Source organism: Colossoma macropomum, unplaced genomic scaffold, assembly GCF_904425465.1.
Source record: "Colossoma macropomum unplaced genomic scaffold, Colossoma_macropomum, whole genome shotgun sequence".
NCBI lineage: Eukaryota > Metazoa > Chordata > Actinopteri > Characiformes > Serrasalmidae > Colossoma > Colossoma macropomum.
This window is the reverse complement of record NW_023494788.1, coordinates 9721343-9743796: the sequence shown is the minus strand read 5'-3', so window position 1 is coordinate 9743796 and position 22454 is coordinate 9721343. Positions and strand designations below refer to the sequence as shown.

The 22454-nt window shown below is 41.0% G+C and overlaps 1 protein-coding gene across 1 annotated transcript in view; it reads right to left on the bottom strand.

Annotated features, from left to right (window-relative positions):
- The window catches only part of magi2b (membrane associated guanylate kinase, WW and PDZ domain containing 2b), a 165741-nt gene that overhangs the window by 124361 nt on the left and 18926 nt on the right, over positions 1–22454 (bottom strand). The window contains 1 exon segment of the mRNA XM_036568297.1: positions 2199–2315. Within this exon segment, the coding sequence (XP_036424190.1) occupies positions 2199–2315 (117 nt within the window).

Below are 22454 nucleotides of genomic sequence, written 5' to 3'. Positions count from 1 at the left end.
AGAGCAAAGCTGTGGGGAGTTATGCGAACGGAAACAACCGATACAAATCCACATAGAGTTCACGATGCCTTAATTACCAGTGACATAGAAACTCAGTCAATGTCTTTTTTCCCTAGGGGTTGCAAAACAAGCGCAAGCAAACCTTAATCCGAAATGTTTTTAATCACCCGGCAGGATCAGCCACCCAAGTCGCCTTCTTGTTCCTCCCTCGGCAAGTATGCACAGTATGTCTAAGGAACAGTTAAAGCGTTACCCTGTCCTGTCTCTTCCAATCCCTCCTCCTCTACATTTCCAAGCAGGACTGTTCGCTTACATTAATGACTCTCTGTACGGGAGGAATACTTCCAGAACCGCGCGCTCATGACTGCGCAGCACGAGCATAAATCAAAGGCATCATTTTAGCCAGCCGCTCGGTAATTGTGATGTGTTTTGTGCCGTGCTATGGAGGGGGAGGGGGAACCGTCGACAGGCAGGCCTAGAGAAGAGATGGTGGTTGCCTTGGAAACCCCGGGCTGAGACACAGAGCAAGGGAGAGGACGAGAGGGAGAGAGAGACAGAGAGAGACTGAACAGGCGGAATGAGTGGGGAAACTATAGATATAGAGCGGAAGACAATATTGAGGTGGCAGTGTACACTGTAAGGAGGATGGAGGGAAGGAACGACTCAAATGAATCAAAGAGTCAATGAAAAGGGAGACGGAAAGAATGAAGAAAAAGCATATAGACAATAAGAGGAACGTCTAAGGATGAGGAAAAGACATACATGGAACAAAAAGAATGTCAAAGCGCTGATTCAAGGGAGTCATTCCAGCACAATGCAAAAATTACTATTGAAATGAACTTGCTTGATAGCTTCAGCTGTTTGGCTCACTCTGGGTTCAATGCCATGATAGCTAGCCAGTTAAACGTCTTTAAAACTTAACCTCTCCTTTCCAATCCCAGATGAATACAGATCTTCAGATATTATCCGGGTCATGGCACCAATTTAAAAAGGAATTTACAAGGCTTGAGTGTTTAAACCTCCTTCTTACCAAATCAGCATCAGCTAAATCCAAAGCAGCATCAATACCACACACAGCGGCTGAAACTTGTAGTTAGAATGACAAACCAATTCAGTCTTGCAGGGAGTGAGTCAGGAGAGAAAAGACACAGACCTACAGAACAAACAGGGTGTACAAATAAGCAGACGAAAAGCCTTAAACCTATTAATCATCCATCATACTTACATCTTACATATATTCAGAGTCTGAATACACATATTTAGAGTCTTTGTTGCCTTTAAATCATTAGAATCTGCTTTCAGAGTGGTTGATAGTGCGTACATGTCCAACTTGGCCATTGCGAAAATTACCAGCATATGGAACAGCGAGCTACAGTGTTACCTATCACTGTATGAAGGAAGCACCATGGTGTCTTCAATGGTGGATTGACTGAGATTAAGCACAAATTCAGATTGCTATGGAAATGCTTATTACTGATTGGGTTGGTGAGAGTAACAATAAAAGGCCAGTGAAATATATTCTCACTCTGGAAAAGGCAGTCTGTGATACAACATTAACATCGATGAGTTTCTGGCTTTGTTATATCACATTCTTTACATACTGAATAAAGCAACAAAAGCACTGAAACAGCAAATTATTCATGGAAAAGATCAGATTAAATGGGAGAAATGGCTGCTTTTTTGCACTGTGTTTATATCATCACTACAAAACATACTTGCCTGAGAAAAAGTCTGTGTGGATTCTTGCAATTGAATGTAACTGGAGCATCTGCTCAAAATGAATTTTACCCATCTCCAGGTGGCTGCACAAGATCCATCCCACAACCATCACAGGAAAAATTCTTGGTCGTCTGTCTAAAATACGATTCACTCAGCTTGCAGCACCCAAAGTGAAAAGAAGTGAAGAAATATTCACTCTTTCCTTTCAATAGGACCCATGACAATAATACAATGGCAATCTCATCATCACTGGTACTGATACAGAGCAAACCGCCACTGCTGGCTTCGCTTTGTGGGTCTCAATTTCATAAGTCAAATTCAAAAAGAGTCTTCAGAGTAAGCAATTCCAAAAGGTCACTTCATCCACATCCAGCAATGCATAATCAGCAGATAAACTTGATCCCCACATTGCAACCAATCCCCTTTCCAGATTACTAGCAGACGGGTTAAGTAGAGCACATCATCTCAGGGTTACTCACAGGGCACAGTGCGGAGGTAGAGGTTGTCCCGTATGATCTGCTGGAGCTCGTGGTCCACTGATCCCTTCTGGAAGCGGAGGTTAAGGTAATGGCGGAGGTCTTTATCCACAACACCTCCTGTGAAAACAGACAAACATCTCAGTCGGTTTGTCCACGAGAGACCCCTTCAGCAAACTCTCTATGTGTTGGGCTTTAAATGACCACAGCTAACCATGGTTAAAAAAAAGAGATCCAGAGTGAAGCTTTGACTTCAACTGCCCATCATTTGAACTTTCGGGAACCTGTCAGGGTATCACCAAAGATCTGATTAATGGGGTATTTACTCCACTGGCAGTGATGAAAAGCTTACCTGAAAGAGTGATTCAAGAGAGTGCAAGGCATTTGAGTGTTCAGCACTGTCAACATTAATACCATAACTAAATGATGTACGTAATGCAGCACCTAATAGCAAACCAGCACTTGCCTCTCAGCGCCTTCAACAGCGTCTTTAGCAAGACAGGGACTGTAAAACCTGTCTTTTTATTAAGTCGGATGGAGAACGGAGGTCATCCTCGCCCATGTCTGGTCTTCTACCCGTGTGCCGGTCATAACCTTGACCGTTCACCATAACTGAGCAATACGGCCCACCATAAACTGACAAATACACAAGAGCCAGTCTCCCAGAGGCGCTCGGTGTAACAGCGTCTGGTGTTAACCAGTGCATAATTACACAGCGTGCCGACGTATCCCACGCACTCGCGCAGGTGAACAAAAGCAGAAGCCGGTATCCCTGACATCATCAACAGACTGAGCCTCGACCCATCTGCTTTGTCTTATTAAGCAAGCACTGCGGCGATGTCATTGTGGTCCCGCAAGCGGACGCACGACCAGTTGGTGACACATGGTAGGCACTGCTAGGGCTATCAATCATGCGACGCTTTGACATTGTCAATGTAATGCAGTGATCTGGGGGGCGAGAAAAGAGGCCAGGCTTGCACAGCTGTTGCAGCGGACAAGATGCCACTTCCAACATGCCATCACACGACTCCCAGCACAATGGAAAAGACAATGAAGCATGGAGAATCACCTAGAGCAGATTTCCTTGAATGGAAATTACACGTCCATCCTCCGCTGATCCTTATCCGTAATTAGAGTCCCCCCTCTTTCGGCCTCCCCCCTCCGCCTCAACCCAGAAACTATTGTACCTCGATGTAAATCCAGCAGCTTCTACAGATGATGCTCTACTTACTCACCAGTCCCCGTGGCCAAAATCCTTCCTGCTCTTTCACTCGAAGCTCCAATTTCAAAAAATCCAGTCCTTCGTGTATCAATGGAAGCAGCAGCGATGGAGTCCCCCCTCTCTGCATCTAATTTAGCCACAAGCGGAGAGGGGGAGAGAGAGAGAGACAGAGAGAAAGGGGGAGAGAGGAGAACAGAGCCAGAGAGTGAGGCTCGAGCGAGCGAGAGAGAGAGCAAGAGAGAGAGCAGGGGGAAGAGGGAGATGGAGAGTCGTCGACAGTCGGGAGACAACAGTGTAGAGAAAGCTTTGCCAGTGAGGAGCCTATCACAATGATGCCAGTATTCTGATTGGCCTGAAAGATAGCAAGGTCCTACAGTTCCCCCTGTCTGCTGCTTAAGGAACTGCTCCATATATATAAATGTATGTGTGATAGAGATGCTTTTGGACACAACACCAAAAAGGCCAGCCTGTTCACACCAGATGCTGTCTGTTAGCTGGCACTGGGTGAACTTGTTGACCTTGTGAAGACATCACTGTCAAGCATGAAGACAGGAAATAGCAGTGATCTTTGGAAGGCTCACACTGGAGCCGCGACTTGGAAAAATCGCACGCTACCGAAGCAGATCTGCTGAGTTTCGAGGAACCACATTGACTTGTTGGGACTGTTATCTCTTGATTCCTATTCAACTTCGGCTTATAGGTACAATGTAAACAAATCAATGAACCCGGATGACTCAAGGCAATTATCATCCAAACAAAATCACTTGAGAAACTAAATAAAATAAAGAAATGTAGGTAGGGGTGGGCAATGTGACAGTATTTACCGTTACTGTGAAAAATTACATCACAATCCAGTTTTCTGAGCATACTGTAAATATCGTCCATACTTAATGAAAACTGGACCACTGCACAGTTCATTACAAAGAGTGGATGATGAGGTCAGTTTAACTGGATGTAGTGCAGCGAGGTACATGAAACAGCAACAGAACACTTGAGGCCGTGTCTTATCATGGTGATGATCTACAGTAGAGATGTCCAAACTTTTTATAAAGAGGGCCATATCGTACCATGTCAGGGCTGAAATGATATTTACATATGATTCAAAACGTTATGTTTTTAAAATATGGAAATAGAACTTTGTAGAGAAATTAATCAAACCAAGTGTTTTGCTGGCAATCCATTCTGAGAATTTGGCAATGACCCCTTAAACGCGTATGAATCTGCCATCAGAGGAGTTACAACGGTACGTCTTTAAGCTGGTCAGAGTGAAACATACCAAGGCATAGAATCTGAGATTTCTGTGAGTTACTGTTGCTTACTATGACTGTATAACGGATGTACAAGGCTTCTTTTATTGTTGGATTGCTTATTCAGAGCTATTTGGATCGGTAAGCACTTACAACAAATTATTAAAGTGTTTAAAAGTAGCAAAATGTGACTAATGTATTAAGTATATTGCTATTCATGTGTTTACTTTTTTAAGAATATAATTTGTGAGACAAATTAAACAAAAATCTACACATTTTTGATAGATCATGTTCTTTACATGTCAAATAAAAGCAGCACCAGCAGTCCGAAATCACTTTATTAATCGAGAACAGCAGAGTAAACAGCAAGAATAGCCACATTATTATTCGACCTTACACACATTTACTGGATTACTTCATTCACTATAATAAGAAGGTGGTGCTGTGAGATGAGGGTAGCTGGCAGTAGTTTCTCTTCCGCGTAACATCCATACTTCATTTCATGGCTACTGATATTAATGAATGACATTTGATGCACATGCATTTGCTTTGGCTCTTGAAAAAGTATTCAAACTTCCATATCTCCAACATCGGTGGTTCTCAGTGTTACATCTGCACTTTATGGCTGCAGTATTGACTAAGTGTCATTTAATAACTTAAGCTGCAGGTCCAGTCAGAGAGGAAAGGCTCTTGAACTTAGATAACTTTGGTACAGTGCATTACACTGTAATGTTACAGTATTACTGCCATCATTAGATGAAATGTATTAGGCCACTTATAACACTCTTAAGCAGAAGCCAAGGGCCAATTAAAATCTGCATGTGAGCTGCATTTGGCTCTGGGGCTGGACTTGGGACTAATATATATATATATTATATACATTTATATATATAGCTGCTGTCTGAACAAAACCTTCTATCTTCAAACTTTACAGGAGAAGGAAAAACATACTTCACTTTTAATTTAAGTCAATGGAACCAAGTAATTTTGGGCTTTTTCTTTTGGTCCATTCATCATTAAATTTGCACACAGTGTAAAAGGCAACAGGCATTTTCAAATTATGTCAAAAACTAAAACACTAAAAATTATATATATGTCCTTTACTTGTTAGCTACATTAGCCTCATAGCTCCATCACAGAACTACAGAAGCAAATTTCAGATATCAAATATGTCTTGGCTGATTGACTATGGCCCTGCGATGGACTGGTCGACCTGTCCGTAGTGTTTCCTGCCTTCCACCCAATCACCACTGGGATAGGCTCCGGCTCCCCCCGCGACCCAGAAGGATGAACGGCTTAGAAAATGTGTGTGTGTGTGTGTGTGTGTGTGTGTGTGTGTGTGAGACTGACTATGTTTGGGGCAAAGAGAAATTTGTTTAAATATGACTTTTCTGTGATTTTTTCTGAACCATTTCTTTAATACAGCCATAAGCACTATTCTACACTGATACAATCAATACAACAAGTAACAATTAGCGACACAACTTATACTGAATGCAACCGAGCATGTTAATAAACTCACAAACGTTAAGCATTATATTACAGTCCCGACAAGGTTCAGCTGTCCTGATCTCCGCAGTGACCTCACATTGGTACAATTTCACTGTGGAATTGAGGACACTCAGTCCCACTGGTTGCCCACTCCCTGCGTGAGAGAAGAAGGTTATAAATCTTGACTCATTATGTTTCTGGTTATTAGATTTACTAGACGAAAAACGACAAGCCTGTGTTGACAGGAATGGGATGGCTGACTGCGGCCCCGCTCGAGGCCAAATATAACTGTAAACAAAGCACAAGCATTCGGCTGGACGTCACCGTGCTGGAAGCTTCTCATGCCCTACAGGCTTCGATTCAGGGAGGCTTAGACACAATGACAGCACAAGTGTAAGACGCTCAGGAAACATTCTGGCTCGTTTCCACTTTTTTAGATGCTTTCTTTTCAAGCCAAATGTGTAGGCTAGCAGATTACACAGCACCAAAACAATGGAGTACAGACCAGGCTAAAGTGACCTTGCCATATGAAGTGAAAAGCCAGAATCCAAATGTGCAAGAAACCCACACTAAACAGACGGGGACTCATTTCCCGCAAGCGTCACAGCACAGAGATCACTGTAAGATGGCAGAGAGAGCATCAGCTTTGAAGCGCTGAGATTAGCGCAGCACTACAGCGCTTTCTGGGGAAGAGGGGCCAGATTAGTTAGCCTCTGATCGCTCATGCATGTCTGCTAGTTGATGGAAGGTTCTAGCTGCTCTGTGGGAACCTTGCAGCATTTTTAAACCTAAAAGATGCAGTCACAGGTGCCACGTGCAGAACTGGGTGGTACTGATATAGTTCAATATATGGAATTTTCCAAAAATCTATGCGTGTTGTAACTAAAATTTCTAATGGTTTTAATACATATCACAGTACATACACCGACCGGCCATTAAAGGAACAATATGTCATTTATTTACTGTACTAAATCATAAAATGACCATGAGAGATCATCATAGATTAACCAAACATGGTAAGTTGAAATACTGGTTTCTCTACAACAGTGCTACAGTCAGTATCTTCTCATTTAAAGTTTCTATTCCGGAGCGGGAAGTCTGTTTATGTTTTGGCCTGTGATCCCACCCACTGCCCAATTCCCACTAGCATCTCAACACCCTGGGTTGCCAGATATGAAACAAAATGGCAGGCAAACACAGCATGATGCAGCCATGGAAGCAAGCAAACAAACTGGATTTTGACTTAAAAAGCATCTGCATCCCTCTAAAAAGCTCCATCACCAGAGATGTATTAAAACGCGAGTAAATACTGGCGATGCTTTTGAAAGATGCAGACAGTTTAGAGCCCAGAATGACTTCAAGGCAGATGCTGGGTTCGCTAATTTTCTCCTGAACAGGTAATGTTAGCTAACCTTAAGTCATTTATCACAGCTACTAGTAGGGATGGCCATTTTAAATCATTTCATCATTCGAGTACTCGCATTCATAATGGTCTGCATGCAAGTAGATTATCAAGGCAGACGAGGCCGAAGTTGGCTTCCTATTTGCCAGCTTCTTGCTCAGATTTTCCCATTCCACCTTAAATGTTTAAGATGAAACGACAAAATTCAAGCAGAAAGCTGGCGAACAGGCTGAGGCACCAGAATGTAAGTGCTGTACCATTTAAGGTAAAACAGACAAATTCATAAAAAAAATTTTTGGAGCAGTGGGATTATAATAACGGACGTAGCTTTGGGTACCGTACATAGCCAGTCATGCATCTAACTAACATTGACAGTCTAAAATCCACATGAGCTGGTTTATAATTTGCAAACAATAAAAACACAGCAAATGTACAGTGGTGTGAAAAAGTTTTGCCCCCTTCCTGATTTCTTATTCTTTTGCATGTTTGTCACACTTAAATGTTTCAGATCACCAATGATAGAATCCAAACCCCAACGAACCAGGGAACTAGGTCTGTTGTCTGGACAAATGAAGTTTATTCGTTGTGCGCACAGGTTCCAGACAGCCAGCCAGCCCGTAAGACAATGGACTGTCACAGATTTATAGCTGGACTGATGCCAAGATTAGACCCAGCTTATACATGACAAGTGACAGGTGTGACAGACATGACCATATAACGAGAAAGACAACAATAGGCAGCCTAAAATACAACTTTAGCACATACACCCACAACACAGCACATTTCACAACAATAAATTCCTTCACCAAACAAATTTAAATATTAGACAAAGACAACACAAGTAAACACAAAATGCAGTTTATAAATGAAGATCTTTATTATTAAGGGAAAAAGAAATCCAAACCTACAGGGCCCTGTGTGAAAAAGTGATTGCTGCCGATTGAGATGCTGTAGCATGACCTTAAAAAGGCGGCTCATGCTTGGAAACCCTCCAATGTGGCTGAATTACAACAATTCTGCAAAGATGAGTGGGCAAAAATTCCTCAAATTCCAAAATTGCCAGTTATCGCAAACGCTTGATTACAGTTGTTGCTGCTACGGGTGGCCCAACCAGTTATTAGGTTTAGGGGGCAATCACTTTTTCACACAGGGCCCTGTATGTTTGGATTTCTTTTTCCCTTAATAATAAAGACCTTCATTTATAAACTGCATTTTGTGTTTACTTGTGTTATCTTTGTCTAATATTTAAATTTGTTTGGTGATCTGAAACATTTAAGTGTGACAAACATGCAAAAAAATAAGAAATCAGGAAGGGGGCAAACACTTTTTCACACCACTGTTTATATTAGCTGAGAAGCTTGCAGTGTAGGACTCCTTGTCACTTGTCAAAGTTTAAAGTTGCACTCATTCATGTAGATTCAGTGTCCTCAACCTGGCAACCTACGAGAGCTTTGAATCTGTGAAGGACGGGGATGGCAACTTTCTACAAAATTTTGAATTTGGACTGCAGTACCCTTTTTAAATGCTTGCTAAAGCTCCTTTCACTATGCCTTCTTATATTTACACTCATTGTTCATTTTAGCAGCAGTGATGTGTCTGATCCACTTGTACCAGCGCAACACACTAACGCGTCACCACCACGTCAGTGTCACTGCAGTGCTGAGAATGACCCACCACCCAAATAACACTACAGTCTGTAATCTGTAATTGTAGAACTACAAAGTGAACCTATATGGAGCTGATAAAATGGACAATGTAGACACAAGTTAGGTGTACTTAATGAAGTGTGATTAAGAAGCCAAATTCAGCTTGGTTGAATTTCATTCATCATTTGTCTCAAACATGCATCCCACACACTTGTGCCTCTGATCATCAGACGCTGCTGGAGTTTGGAAAATATTACAGTCATGCAGGCTATCTGTACCAGCTGGACCATGGTTTGTTGCGCAAGGCTAACTGAGTCATGCGGTTTTTCATGTGGTATAAGAGGATGTGCAGCAATCACTCTGGTGTTGATGTTAGGCCAGGGCTAACTCCAAAAGACCACGACCATTGCTTTATGTCCTCAAAAACAAAGTGGACTACTTCAGAGGCAACAGACTAGACGGCAGGAGGTGACTCAGGGTCTGCTGCCTTTCATTTTCATTTGAAATGTGACCGAAACACTGGTCGGCTACTCAGCTAAAGTTAACGTCTGCGTGTTTCTCCCTGTTTGTATGTCGCTTATTGATAGCATATTGATACAACAGTTCCGAACAGGACAGAAGTTCACCAGTTATACCACCCATTCCTATATCCTGGTATCAAGGTGTCTGGTCATTAATGAACTAAGGATGGGTCAGAATGTTCAAATATTTAAATAGTCATGAAAGTTTAAAACAATCAAACAGTAAATGAGGATTTTTGATTTGCAAATGAGCTTGTCTCTAATCTTATACATTTTCAAAAGAACCATGAGATTTCTGAACTCTATACTCCACCAGAGGGCAGCACAGAGTCAGCGGCTTACGTTTTGGTCAGAGTTTCTTACCTGCTAACGGTAAAGAAATACACACGCTGTGGCCAGCTAAACGCTACTGCACCATCAGAGGGTCTGTCTCTGGCGCCGGGCAGCAGAAAGTACAAAATGCAGTTGTAACACGTTGGAAATGTCACCAAAAAGTCAATAAACATCAAACTCAAGCTCATTTTAAACTCTACTTGTTTAGATTTAATGAAATAAATTTCAAACCACGTCACCTACTATGGATTTGAGAAACAGGTCTGGGTTTATGTAGTACAGTAATAGAGATGCTTAGTGGCCTCACTGTCTCTGGTTACTGTCTCCTGCCGCTTTTGGGGAAGCCTGTAGACAAGATTCCCTGGTCTTCCTCGGGGTGGCCATATGGAAGTGTATTATTAGAATATTTTTCAAATAATTATGCCTTAAACTACGCTTTAAAAATTCGAATCTAAGATTTGACTGAAATGTCCATCCCTATAACATGAAGCCATGATGATGATGAATTGACCAATAATGATGATTAATGACCCAGTGCTTCCTGAGTACTGATACTCTATACTAATGTCCTACAATGTCTGAAAAACTTTCCATAACATGTTTTAAAGGACTCGTTCACTGAAAAATCTCATTTACATAATTTGTCACTTATCTTAAATGCAGCTGGTTTCCTAATACATGCTGGGTGTCTGAAGTTTGATTCTTTAGCTTTTGCTCTAAACATAACGCTAGGCTAACATTCCCTTAACCACCTATGAGAGCAAACTGAAAAAAAAATATTCAATTCACAAAATGGTCCTTGATTTATTTTCTGGACCTGAATATTATATTTAAAAACATTTTTTAAAAAATAATGTGTACAGGGGTCCTTTTGGAATATGTTGCCTTGATGCAACATTGTGCAACAATGAGAAGAAATAATGTAGAGCCATGTTCCCTGAAGCGGTGAGATCTGGCTTGTGACTGGCTAAATCCATTCCACTGTCACGCAATGTTGCTTCTAGGCAACAAACATATTTCTGCAAATTCTCATAACAAAAAAACTGAAAGCTGAATGTTAAAAAAGAGGTTTAAAAGTGCCCACTAAGGGTCAGTATGAGTAAGTGCATGCTTTTTATTGACTTACTCAAACTCTTCCCTTTATTGTTTACCCTATCATTGTCTTTAAATATGTATAACGTTATTGTAAAGTCAAGAAAATTAGTTTGTTGCCCTGAGGCAACATTGTGCAATCGAGGGTTTGCATTTTTTGGAATTACTGAAAGAGTGAAATTTTCAAATTGCAAGAGCTGCAAATTTTTTATGTCCTACATTATCGACAATGCTGTCTTAAGCTTTGAGTGGGGAAATTTACCCCAATAACACAGAGTTCAACCAATCAGAAACTACCAAACACCCATGTGCTCTGACATCAAACCCACAACTTTCAGGCAGTCTGATACACTATGTTCAATGTTCAATGTAAAAAAATTGTATGCACTGATCTTCTTGGTCTAAAAAACAATATTGTATGTCCACAATATTATATTGCTTCAGACTATATACATCACTCAGCACTAGACATATGGCTAAAAGCTGTGCTGACGGACTCCTTCTGCTGTCCATCAACAGAAATAAAACATGAAATGAGTATCATCAACTCGCTGAAGGAAGCAGCTGAAGGTGGCACTTCAAACTCCAGGTCGTCATGTGTCAACAGGGACAGCAGAAAGAGCACAAACAAAAAAAACACAAGCGCTCAGTAAAATGACCATCTGAAATCTCACTCCCTCATTCTGATCCTCAGCCCTGTCACAGCTGCTTGTTCCCAGCACAGATGACAGATGCTTCTTAATTAACAGATCAATAAATGGACTTATAAGATCAAGCACACATGCACACACATGCAGGAAAGACAGAGAATCTGGCACGTAATACTACACACACACACACACACACACACACACACACACACACACACACACACATACACTTCAATCCTTAGAAACAGATACAGCAGGATTTACAATAATTACAATATACTAAACTTACCCTATATTAAAAACACGTTCGCAAATCCTGACGCGGTTCAGTCTGCATTCATTTTGAACCACATGGTTTACTTTTGTTGTATCATGTGATTTATGAAAACACAGACACTCATCTGGTAGTGACGGTACTGATCCAGTACTGGGTATCTCAATTGGCCTAAATTAACAGAAAATGTTGGACCAGATATCAAAGGAAAAATGAATGAATCTGACTCGATTCAGGTACAAATCTAGCCTGAAATAGCACTAAATTGCTTGTGATGCCACTAAACATACAGTTAAGTTAAGCGAGTTGGGTTATAATATGTCACATTGTCCCCACACTGTCATAGGGGAATGGCTTGCAGTGAACTCAGGGGGGTCTGAGTGGCCGAGTGCCCCTTAAGGAATGGACAGGAACCTGGGTGGTGAGCAACTCTAACAGCAAAATACTTCAATCCTGATTCTGAATGTGAAAAAGGAGCAGCTCTACCATCTAACGACAGTCACTGACCTCAGGCTGAATGACATTTTTTTCAGTGGTACACAAAAAGGCAGAACTAATACACCCTAGAAAGAAATTAAATGCAAAGCCAAAGATGTCCACATTTTCGTCCAGTCTGACATCATGAGAAGAAGTGCCAGAAATAGACGATGCGGTCAACACAGGCACAGACCAGACTGTGTCTACAGTAAGTGTTAGAAATGTGACTGACACTGTGAAAGGATTTCCCCTCAAAATGTAAGACTAGCGTTTATGAATCAAGACATAGCACTTATGAAATCGGCCGCAAAATACAACCCGTTAAAATGCACCAGTATTTGCCAAGCAATGTAATTTTAACCCCAGAGCAAGGGGTGTGCGATATGACGATATCAGATTGTGAAGGATTATAATGTGTACGATACGCCATCACAGGGAGATCGCTGGATCGTGTTATAATGCACGTGCAGTTCTATGCACATACAAGCGATGTGGGTTTTTATTTTCCCTCAGTCAAAGCACACTATTTGCTAGTCCCTTTCATGCCCACCCTAGAGACACGCAGATAAACCAATCATAGCGTACCATCATGCCTCGCTTTTCCCTCCCCTTTTTCACAAGTGGGAAGCCATGAATGAAAACACCGGCGAAGACTTAGTCCCCCAAAAAAGTCAACATCAGTAATATGGAACCGGTTTGGATTTTCCCAAATTGACGGGACACAAACCATGGTGATCTGCAAAGTTTGCACAGAGAAGGTTCTCACGTCGGACGGCAACACGACAAACCTTTCAACCGTTTAAAGCGACAACATCCCAAACAGTACGCTGAAAGTCAAGCACTGAGGAGGTCCGATACACTGCAGCCAGCAGAGGTTAACGTTAGAGCAAGACCAAAACAAACAACACTAACACAAGCATTTGAGGGAGGCGCTCCATATGAGAAGACAAGTAAACAATGGAAAGAGGTAACAGAAGCAATAACATTTTATCTGGCAAAGGATATGGTTCCTATCAAAACACTGGAAAACGAGGGGTTCCAAAGACTCCTTAAAGTAGTTGAGCTGCGGTATGAGTTACTCAGCTGCAATACTTTTCCAACACCGCCATTCCACGGATGTACACTGAATGTCGTGCCAAGATAGAAAACAAGTTCAAAACGTGATTTTTTTTGCAACAACAAGTGATGCTGGCTGTTATGCAGAGTGCACTTTACCTGATTGGTGGTGTTGTTTACCTTTTATAACCAGTGTTAATTTTTTGACTTATGCCAAAATTGCACACACAGATTAAAATCTGCTCAAAAAGGTACTTTAGTCTGTTATTCTTTTTTCTTTTAGTATTATATTTTTAAAAGGGGAGATTAGTTTGGCTGTACTGTTTACTAACTTGTAAATGGTGTTAAAAACCAACATGAAAAAGAATTGTGATAAAATCGTGATCCTGATCCTGCAAAAAAAAAAAATCGTGAAATGATATTTTTGCCAGAGCCCAAAGTTTTATTACATACTTCTAGAACATAAGAAATAGCTCAGCCAGTTTGCATTAAGTTCCCTGCAGTCACTGAATAATAAGCCTTAGTATGTAATAAGCCTGGGATTTTAAAGGGCTAATAACTACAATTAAGCATTAAAACAGAATTCAACTGTGTGTGATCATGTGTACTGTGAGTATTTTTATATTAACTGCTGTGAACATGGATCAGATTTTAGAGCAGGAACTAGCAGCCGTGAGTTTAGAGTGTAGAGACTCATTTATGTTTGTGTCATCTGAGATTGTGTTCACTTCCAACAGGCGTGTCAGTGGCATTTTAGATTATCCCACTTCGCACCCATGGGGGGCCTCAGAATTTTGCACTACACCACACAGCACCCACATAATAACGTCACACGATGACAATAAGAGTGGTGTTGCAGAGAGCTTGAGTAGTTAGAGCATGAAATATAAACATATAAATATTATATCAAATTTCATTTTAAAGCTTGGTTTATTATCAGCTTCGGGACTGGGAAAGGAAAATATGATATGGTGCCAGCTCTATCATCTGGAATGTGTTCAGTGCTCATGGCAGACAATACAAAAAATATTGATTGGTTAGATGCTCATCTGCATATTACCAATATCGCAATAACAATAAACAAACAATACACTGTGCAGCCCAACAATGTTCTTCTGCACTGGGCTAGAATATAGCTCCATATTGATTTTGGTAAACAGCGGAGAGGTTAATAAAACATTCCACAGTGTTTTCAGTGTGTCTTTTCGACAGCATAATCATGGTTGACACCCCTGCCCTCGTGGAAGACGACCGAACAGGAAGGCACGTTATTGATCCGGGGAAAGTTTTTTTCCCTCCTCAGTACGCTGCCAGACAGCAAAGCGTTTGCGGCTGAAAGCGACTCCGGGGAAGGGTTCGCACTGGGCCGCGGACACGGAGAGGGAAAAAAAGCATGTGTGATGCCATCTAATCGATAACTCCTTCTCTGACACTCACTCCTACAACAGGTCAAACCACGCATCTGATTAAGAGCTCATACAAACACATGCACAGGCACACGCACCCATACACAAACACACACATGAGTACAGTTCATTCTAAGGAAAAGAGATGAAGAGCCCCCCCTTCTCGAGTATGTCTCGTCCCCAGGGCAAACAACGGGAGTAAAACTGCACTGTGATCTAGTGATTTGAACGTGCTGATTCAACTGCATTGATTTCGGTATCTTAGAATCGATTATAAGCGATTATGTAAAGCATATAGATTGGATAAGGATCACTATACTATACTGTACTATGTATTTCAGATGATTCACTGAGGTAGTCGTGCCTCTGTGGTACACCACCCTCTCACTGTGAAACCTGCGCTCATCATCCAGTAATTTCAGGTGCTCCCAAACAGGGACGTAACTGGGATCAAAATTTTTGCGAGGTCCGTTTTGCAGAAAGTGACCCGTATCACATAGCGAGTACATTAACTGCCTAATATGCTTATTACACCAGCTGTAATTTTCATTATACCAAATTACTGCTGCTTTTTTACTCTTAATTAGGCATCTTTTCCTTTAATGTGTTCCTCTTCCATCCCTCAATTATTCCATAAACTGCTATTACTGTTCCATAACCTGATTTGACAACAGTTGTCAGGTTTAATTTTATTTAATTAATGATTTAACTGTTCATTTAGATATTTATATTCAGCTGAAAATACATTTTGAAATCTACATATACTAAATTGGTAGTTTAACATTCATTTTACTTCTTTTACTCTCTATACCGGATTATGGTGATATAGTCTATAAACACGCGTCCACCAGTACCCTCAAACCACTGGACTCAATCTATCACTCTGCCTTGCGATTCATTACTGGCGACCCTTATAACACTGACCACTGCAGACTGTATGATAAAGTTGGCTGACCCTCACTAGCAGCACAAAGGGAATCACATTGGCTTATTTTTATTTAGAAATCACTCTCTGGCTGTATGCCAGCTTATGTCTCATCGATGATCTCTATGAATAACAGTAGTTATCAGACCCGCTGTAGTGACTGGATTACCTGTCAGGTACTGAGAGTTTTTACTGAGCTGGGAAAATCTGCTTTTAGCTACAGAGCACCAGTGAGCTGGACTTTACCACAGGAGTCTCTGTGACTCGGCTCGCTGGAGTCACTAAGTCATTTAAACTTTTAGTCTCTAGCCACCACCTGACAGCCTGTAACTGTTTTAGGTTAGAGTTTAACCTTTCCTTTCTCCTTTTTAATTATTATTATTATTATTATTACTATTATTATTAATAATTAATTTTATTTTGTAACTGTTTTATTTAATGTTAATTCTTTTGTTCTAGTAAATAATTTTTTAATAATTTTTCTAAAATTTTAGTTTTTGTATTGCTTACTATCTAAGTTGGTTCTTTGACTTAATTTTAGTCTGTTTTATATTATATATTGATTTATATTTTATGCCTGTTTTCTATTTGAGCTGTTACTTTAAAAAAAATATATATTTTATTTTTTACATTTTCTTTATATTTTTGTCTTGATGATTTTCATTTGTTTTAGTTGGTAAATTTAATTTCATTTCTCTTTCAATCCCTTGTCATTTGCTCAGCTACACTGTAAATGAGGGTCACCCTCAATGTACTTCAGAGTCAAAATAAAGGTTGACTGATTGATCGATTGATTTTTCGTTCTCTCTTCTTGCTCCTCACTTATTGATGAAAAAGCATTAAAAGTACGTTATTAAAGCCTGTTTCTACCAAACCCCACGGCATCAAATTGTATTTAGATTTAATTTACTTTCTACACTCTACCCTCCTGTGTTTTTTGTTTTTTGATGTTAAATAATGACAAAACAATGGCAAAAACACAAACACAAGCAAATCTCCAAACCATCAAATTCAAATCATGATGAAACACCTCTTCTTCTGCTTAAAAACCCAAATGTGGCAGTGGGTGAAACTTTTGTCATTGCTAGTAATAACTGTGCATCCCAAGGGTTCATTTGGGTTATAATTCCAAAGAATGGCCGCAGCTGGACACTGTAAGTGGAAATATCCGAACCCCATCAGTGCTGAAGTGCTTTGATAGGACGCAGTAAAGTTGTCTGGCTTTCTTTAAATATCAATCTCATCACTTCCCCCTAAACAAAGCGAACACAATAGCCCTAATCAAAGTGTGCAGCAGCAGGAGAGGAACAGCCACGGGCTCTGACTCACTCTGTTTATCCTGAGACTGAGTGAATAACACTGTATAGCCACTTGTCAGTCTCATTACAAGAGGCTAAATAAAGGCCGTTCGGAGCAGGACGCCTCATGTCAGGGGTGTCAAACTCACAGCACTGAACTAACACACTCGATTCAGCCCAGGAACGTTTCAGTAATTAACAGACAAGTTGAGTCAGGTGTGTTAAAGTAAAGACACTCAAGGTGGCCGAACCTGATGATGGAGACGTGAGAAAAAAAAATAAATGTACGAGTTTTTCATTCCAACCCTGATTTAACCCGACACAGCAAATCAAAGTTCTCAGGAGCTTCAGGAGCATCTGACTATAGAGGCAGGTATATTACATCAGGGTTGAGGGTAAACTCATTGCGGTGGTGGGCTGCAGGATGAGGCCCTCCAGGCCTACAGACATCCAATATCTACAACCAGACTGCCATATGTTCATAAGTATTATTACATTATATGGCTGTAACCATTTCTATATCCATTTATTACGCTTGCTGCATCACAGCGGATTAATGAGTAATAACTTAATGACACTTAAAAAGCATTAACCTTTAGAAGTCGCAGTTACCGACGGCAACACGCGTGCTTAATTTTATATTATGTCTCACTTATAACCAGGGGTTAAACTGGGATTTCTGTTGGGAACATTTTGTTCAGTTTATGTGGTTTTATATGTTCTCAGCACGGATATCATGATATGATCATGACAGTAACTGTAGATGAAGAAATGAAAGCTAATTAACAGACACTAACCAGACTGCAAAAGATGTCGAGGTGCCGCCTCCAGCACTACCATATTCAGAACCAGACTGCTCAAGACTGCACACATTAACGCTCACTTTTCCAGTGTGCTCTGCAAATAAAATGCTAATTACCGTAAAATCTGATATATTAACCTCTTTGACAAGAGCCCTGCCGTTTCTCCCAGGGTGCATTTTTACAGCAATCTGCTGTATTTGAGGAAAACAGTAGATTAGTGAATTTTCATTGAAGTGAATTCACTGAAAATTTAGTAATTTCTACAGTGTAGAGTTCCAGAGCACACTGGGCCATCACTATCAGTAGAGCAGCAGCAGTACAAACACGCTCTGATACATATGCAGTATTAACACTGTATACTGTATAGTATACTGTATATATTTAACTTCCAGCAGCAATTAAGTACATTATTTATATTTAAGTACATTAATTATGGTCAGGAAAAAAGGAGAAATATGTATTTAACAGAAAATTACAGAGAAGCTTCAATAACTAAACAAAATATGAACATTTTTCAGTATTTAGTTGTCCACTCTTTGCCTTTGTTACACCTTCCATTCTTTTAGGGAAATCCAAGCCTCACAATCCAAGTAATTCCAAACACATTAAGTGATGCTGAAGACCGGACTCTGGGGTGTTCAATCTACTGTTCTGAGAAAACCAGCAGCTTCTTTGTTTTATTTTCAAATGTCCCTTCTTTTCTCACGGCTTCTTGACAGCTACACATCCTTTCAGACTCACAGGCCCGATCCCATTTCTTATTGTTACCCCTACCCCTTGTTTTCGAGTGTCACCTTGCCCCTTGGAACTGAGTTACAAGGGGTAGTGGTTGAAATCTTCCTCTATGAAATGGGACCCTCAAATAAAAAGAACATTACTTCATCAACAGGCTACTAGCGGTGCTCTGTAGGCGACCCTGACAGTCTATAGTGATAGCAGAGCTGCTTTAGTTAAATTTAGGGAATCATATGCTTTCAAAGGTGGGGGGGTGTGACACCCTTAATTCTTCGGTGATATGAAGCTGAAGTCAACTATTCACCAGCTTCTTGTTCAAATTTTTTCCGTTCCACCTTAAATGGTGCAGCAGTTCTGATGCCTGAGGCGCCGGAATGTAACTGCTACCATTTAAGGTAGAATGGTAAATTTAGCTAGCTAGCTACCAAGACATCAGCAAACTACTAGCGATTTTGTACGCTTGTTATGAAGAACCATAATACCTTGAAATGACAAACTGAAATAATACAATGGTTACTGTAATTTTTTAACTGAGGAAATTCTCACATTTGTGGGTTTCTTTGGTCATTTGGGCAGCCATCTTGTCACAACACTCCGTTTGGAGTGTTGCCTCTGAAAAACCTCTGTTTGGAGGGCCATGTAGCCCTAACACTTCACCCTACCCCTCTATCTCATGAAAAATCGGGACACCCTACCCCTTGACGTGAACATGCAAAACGGAGGAGTAAGGGCTAAGTAGTAGTGGCAAGGAGTGAAATAAGATTGGGCCATAGTGTTAAGTTGTCTTCTCACAGTGGAAGGATGGACAGAAACACCTGTGGACATTTCCACATCTAAATCAAGAGTGGAGCTTAATTTTCTCCTCTCTCTCAAAGATGAAAGCTTTAAGTGCTGTGATGGGAACCGTTTTGGTGGTCTACCAGGTCTTACACTGAAACTCCTGTTTTTTCAAATAATTTTCCTTTGTCTTTTCCCTTCGTTACATAAGCACATCTTCTCAGAAACATAATAAATAACTTAATGACCGTTTTGAGTGGAAATTAAATGAATGGAGGGTGGTCTCTGACTTTTGCACAGCACCTTTGTTGTGATATTTCGATTCAGTAATGAACTGTTACATTAAACACTTTTTTGTCTGCTGTCGTGCAATCAGGTCTGCTTCATTAAGGGAACTGCGGGCAGGAGAACATCTTCTGCCTGTATTTAAATTTCTCTGCTGTTCTGTAAGCTTAACACGATCAGCGAGGAGCGTGAGTGAGCAAGTACAGAGATTAAGATTTCATTCAGGTCTTCTTCAGCCGAGGACAGTTTCAGGATCCGCTGATAAGAATAAAGTGTCCTCACTTAGACAATGTCTGAACGCTATCAGTGAGAATGTGTGCAATAGCGCTTGGACAGGATGCAATGAATGAACGGCGGTGGAGACTTCCGCTCCTCAGATTAAACCAAGTACGCTGATGTATTCAGGCTGGTGTCTATTAAGAAGGAGGGGCTCATTTCATCAGTATGTATCAGTTCAAGACGTTGCGTACATTAATCCAGCTGACTGAGTAGGACTGGACTGAAACCTGGGGTAATGGGAGAGGTTAGATGGCTTAAAAAAGAGGATCACATCCAATCATTGTCATGGAAAGACTCCATTCCAGAAGACTGTCCCACAGTATGTGCTGTCCTTGTATGCGAATAGCCTGTGTACTGTATACCTAAGGTGGGGTCCAGATGTTTGTGATGTGAAACATCTTCTGAAAATGCTAGCTTCTTGTCGAGTTTCACACAGCAGTGTTCTCTAGAAACTATGCAAGCAAGTGGTGGAAGTGGTTAGCAGATAGCAGCAGCCGGCCCCCCAATCAGGTCTGCTCTACTGCCAGGACTCTCCGGTTTCTTTTTAGTTCACAGTTAAAAACAGGGACATGTCAGGGGACAGCTCCAGCCGGGGACAGTTTCAGCCAAAAATGGGGACCGTCCCTGGAAAACAGAGAAGTCTGTTTACGTATGCAAGCCATATGGTCTCTGATATGGTCATATATAGGGTCCCACAGTATGTGCTGTCCTTGCATGCAAATAGCCTGTGTACTGTATACCTAAGATGGGGTCTAAATGTTTGAGACCACTAGTGAAAATGTTTCTATTTTGTATTTCTTTGTAATTTGTAAGTTTTTTCCATTACAAAACACATTATCAGCATAACAACTGATGTGGAAAGTAGGATCTCTGAATTTTTAACATGAATTCCAGAACATCTTAGTATTTGTTATGTCGCCAATTTGCTTTAATGACAGTGTGCACTGGAGTGGGCACTGGAGTGGGCATGGACTCTACAACTGCAGCAAAAGCCTTTGATGAGTAAATCATACCCACGTTGGAGTCGTCTAAACATGTTTCAATGAAAGAGAGGAGACTTGGAAAAACAAAATCTGACCTGATGTACAAAGGCCTTAACCTGGTCACACATCTTCTTAAACTCGAACAGTGCGGAACTTTGAATGTCTCTATGCGTCTTCATTTTACTTCTGTCAAAATTAGAAAACAATGTGGTCTCAGACATTTAAACATGGTGTCGGGTAGCATGAATGAGTGGCCTAAGGCGCTGGATTAAGGCGCCAGTCTCTTCAGGGTCATGGGTTTCAATCCCATTGCTGTTCAAGGGGTGCCGTATCATGGCTGGCACCAGCTTTCTAAGCTGGAATATGTGAAGAAGGGATTTCCTTGTACTGCGCAAGTATAATGACAATAAAGGTACTTAACTCGAACCTTACTGCATGTCCATAGGAGATATGTAGGAGCTGATGCTTCAACACAGACAGACTACTAACCGAAAAAACACCTTTAAAATGATCTTTTCTACGGTCTGAAAAGACACTCTTCTGCTTTCAGTTTGAAAAAGGAAAAAGTGTCTGATTTCTTTCTAGCAAATGTGTTAAGTTCACAAGGTTTCATCGCTTTGTCAGGAAAAGCCACAAGGCATCTCGTGTTTCAGAAGAGCTTGTGTCTTGAGGCGCATTCAGGCCGACAGTGTTTGATAACAGCAGCTCAGATGACTGGCCCTGACCACACGGATTAAGCATGGTGATGCTGATGTCATGTCAAATATGTCCCTTCCTCGTGGCGGATCATTTGGGAGGCAGTCCCACCCACGGGCCTGTGTCCAGCCCACGGTGCAATCTCCCTCCATCTGCTGGGGAAAAGTCAGTTTTTGTTTTTGTTTTTTTCGAATCAGAAAACATCTTGAATATGGGGCGATTACAGCACGAAATGGTCTACTCTATGACTAACACTATTGACCTAATTTCACACCGATGACATAATTCCCTCCTCTCTCTTTCCATGTAGCAGTCAGAGCCTCTTACAAAACCTTCTCGAAAACTGAACCTCACAGATTTACAGATCATTCTGTTTTTTGAAAGGGCTGAACGTTTGAAAAAACGGTCAAACAAAACAGACTTTACTCTGTGACTTATGATTCACTCCATTCACTGCTGAAACTGTTTCAAGGCTGTGACAGTAATTGGTGATGAATTCACTGATTAAAGTATTTGAAAAATGGTGAAGTCATTCCAGTGGCAGAGCTATGCTCTTACAGCAGGGGGTGGGCAAACGGGGGGTAGTTGGCCCTACCAGTGCAGTACACATCTATTCAAACTCAATTTTTTTACTGCTAAGCCAGCAACATTATTAGTTATT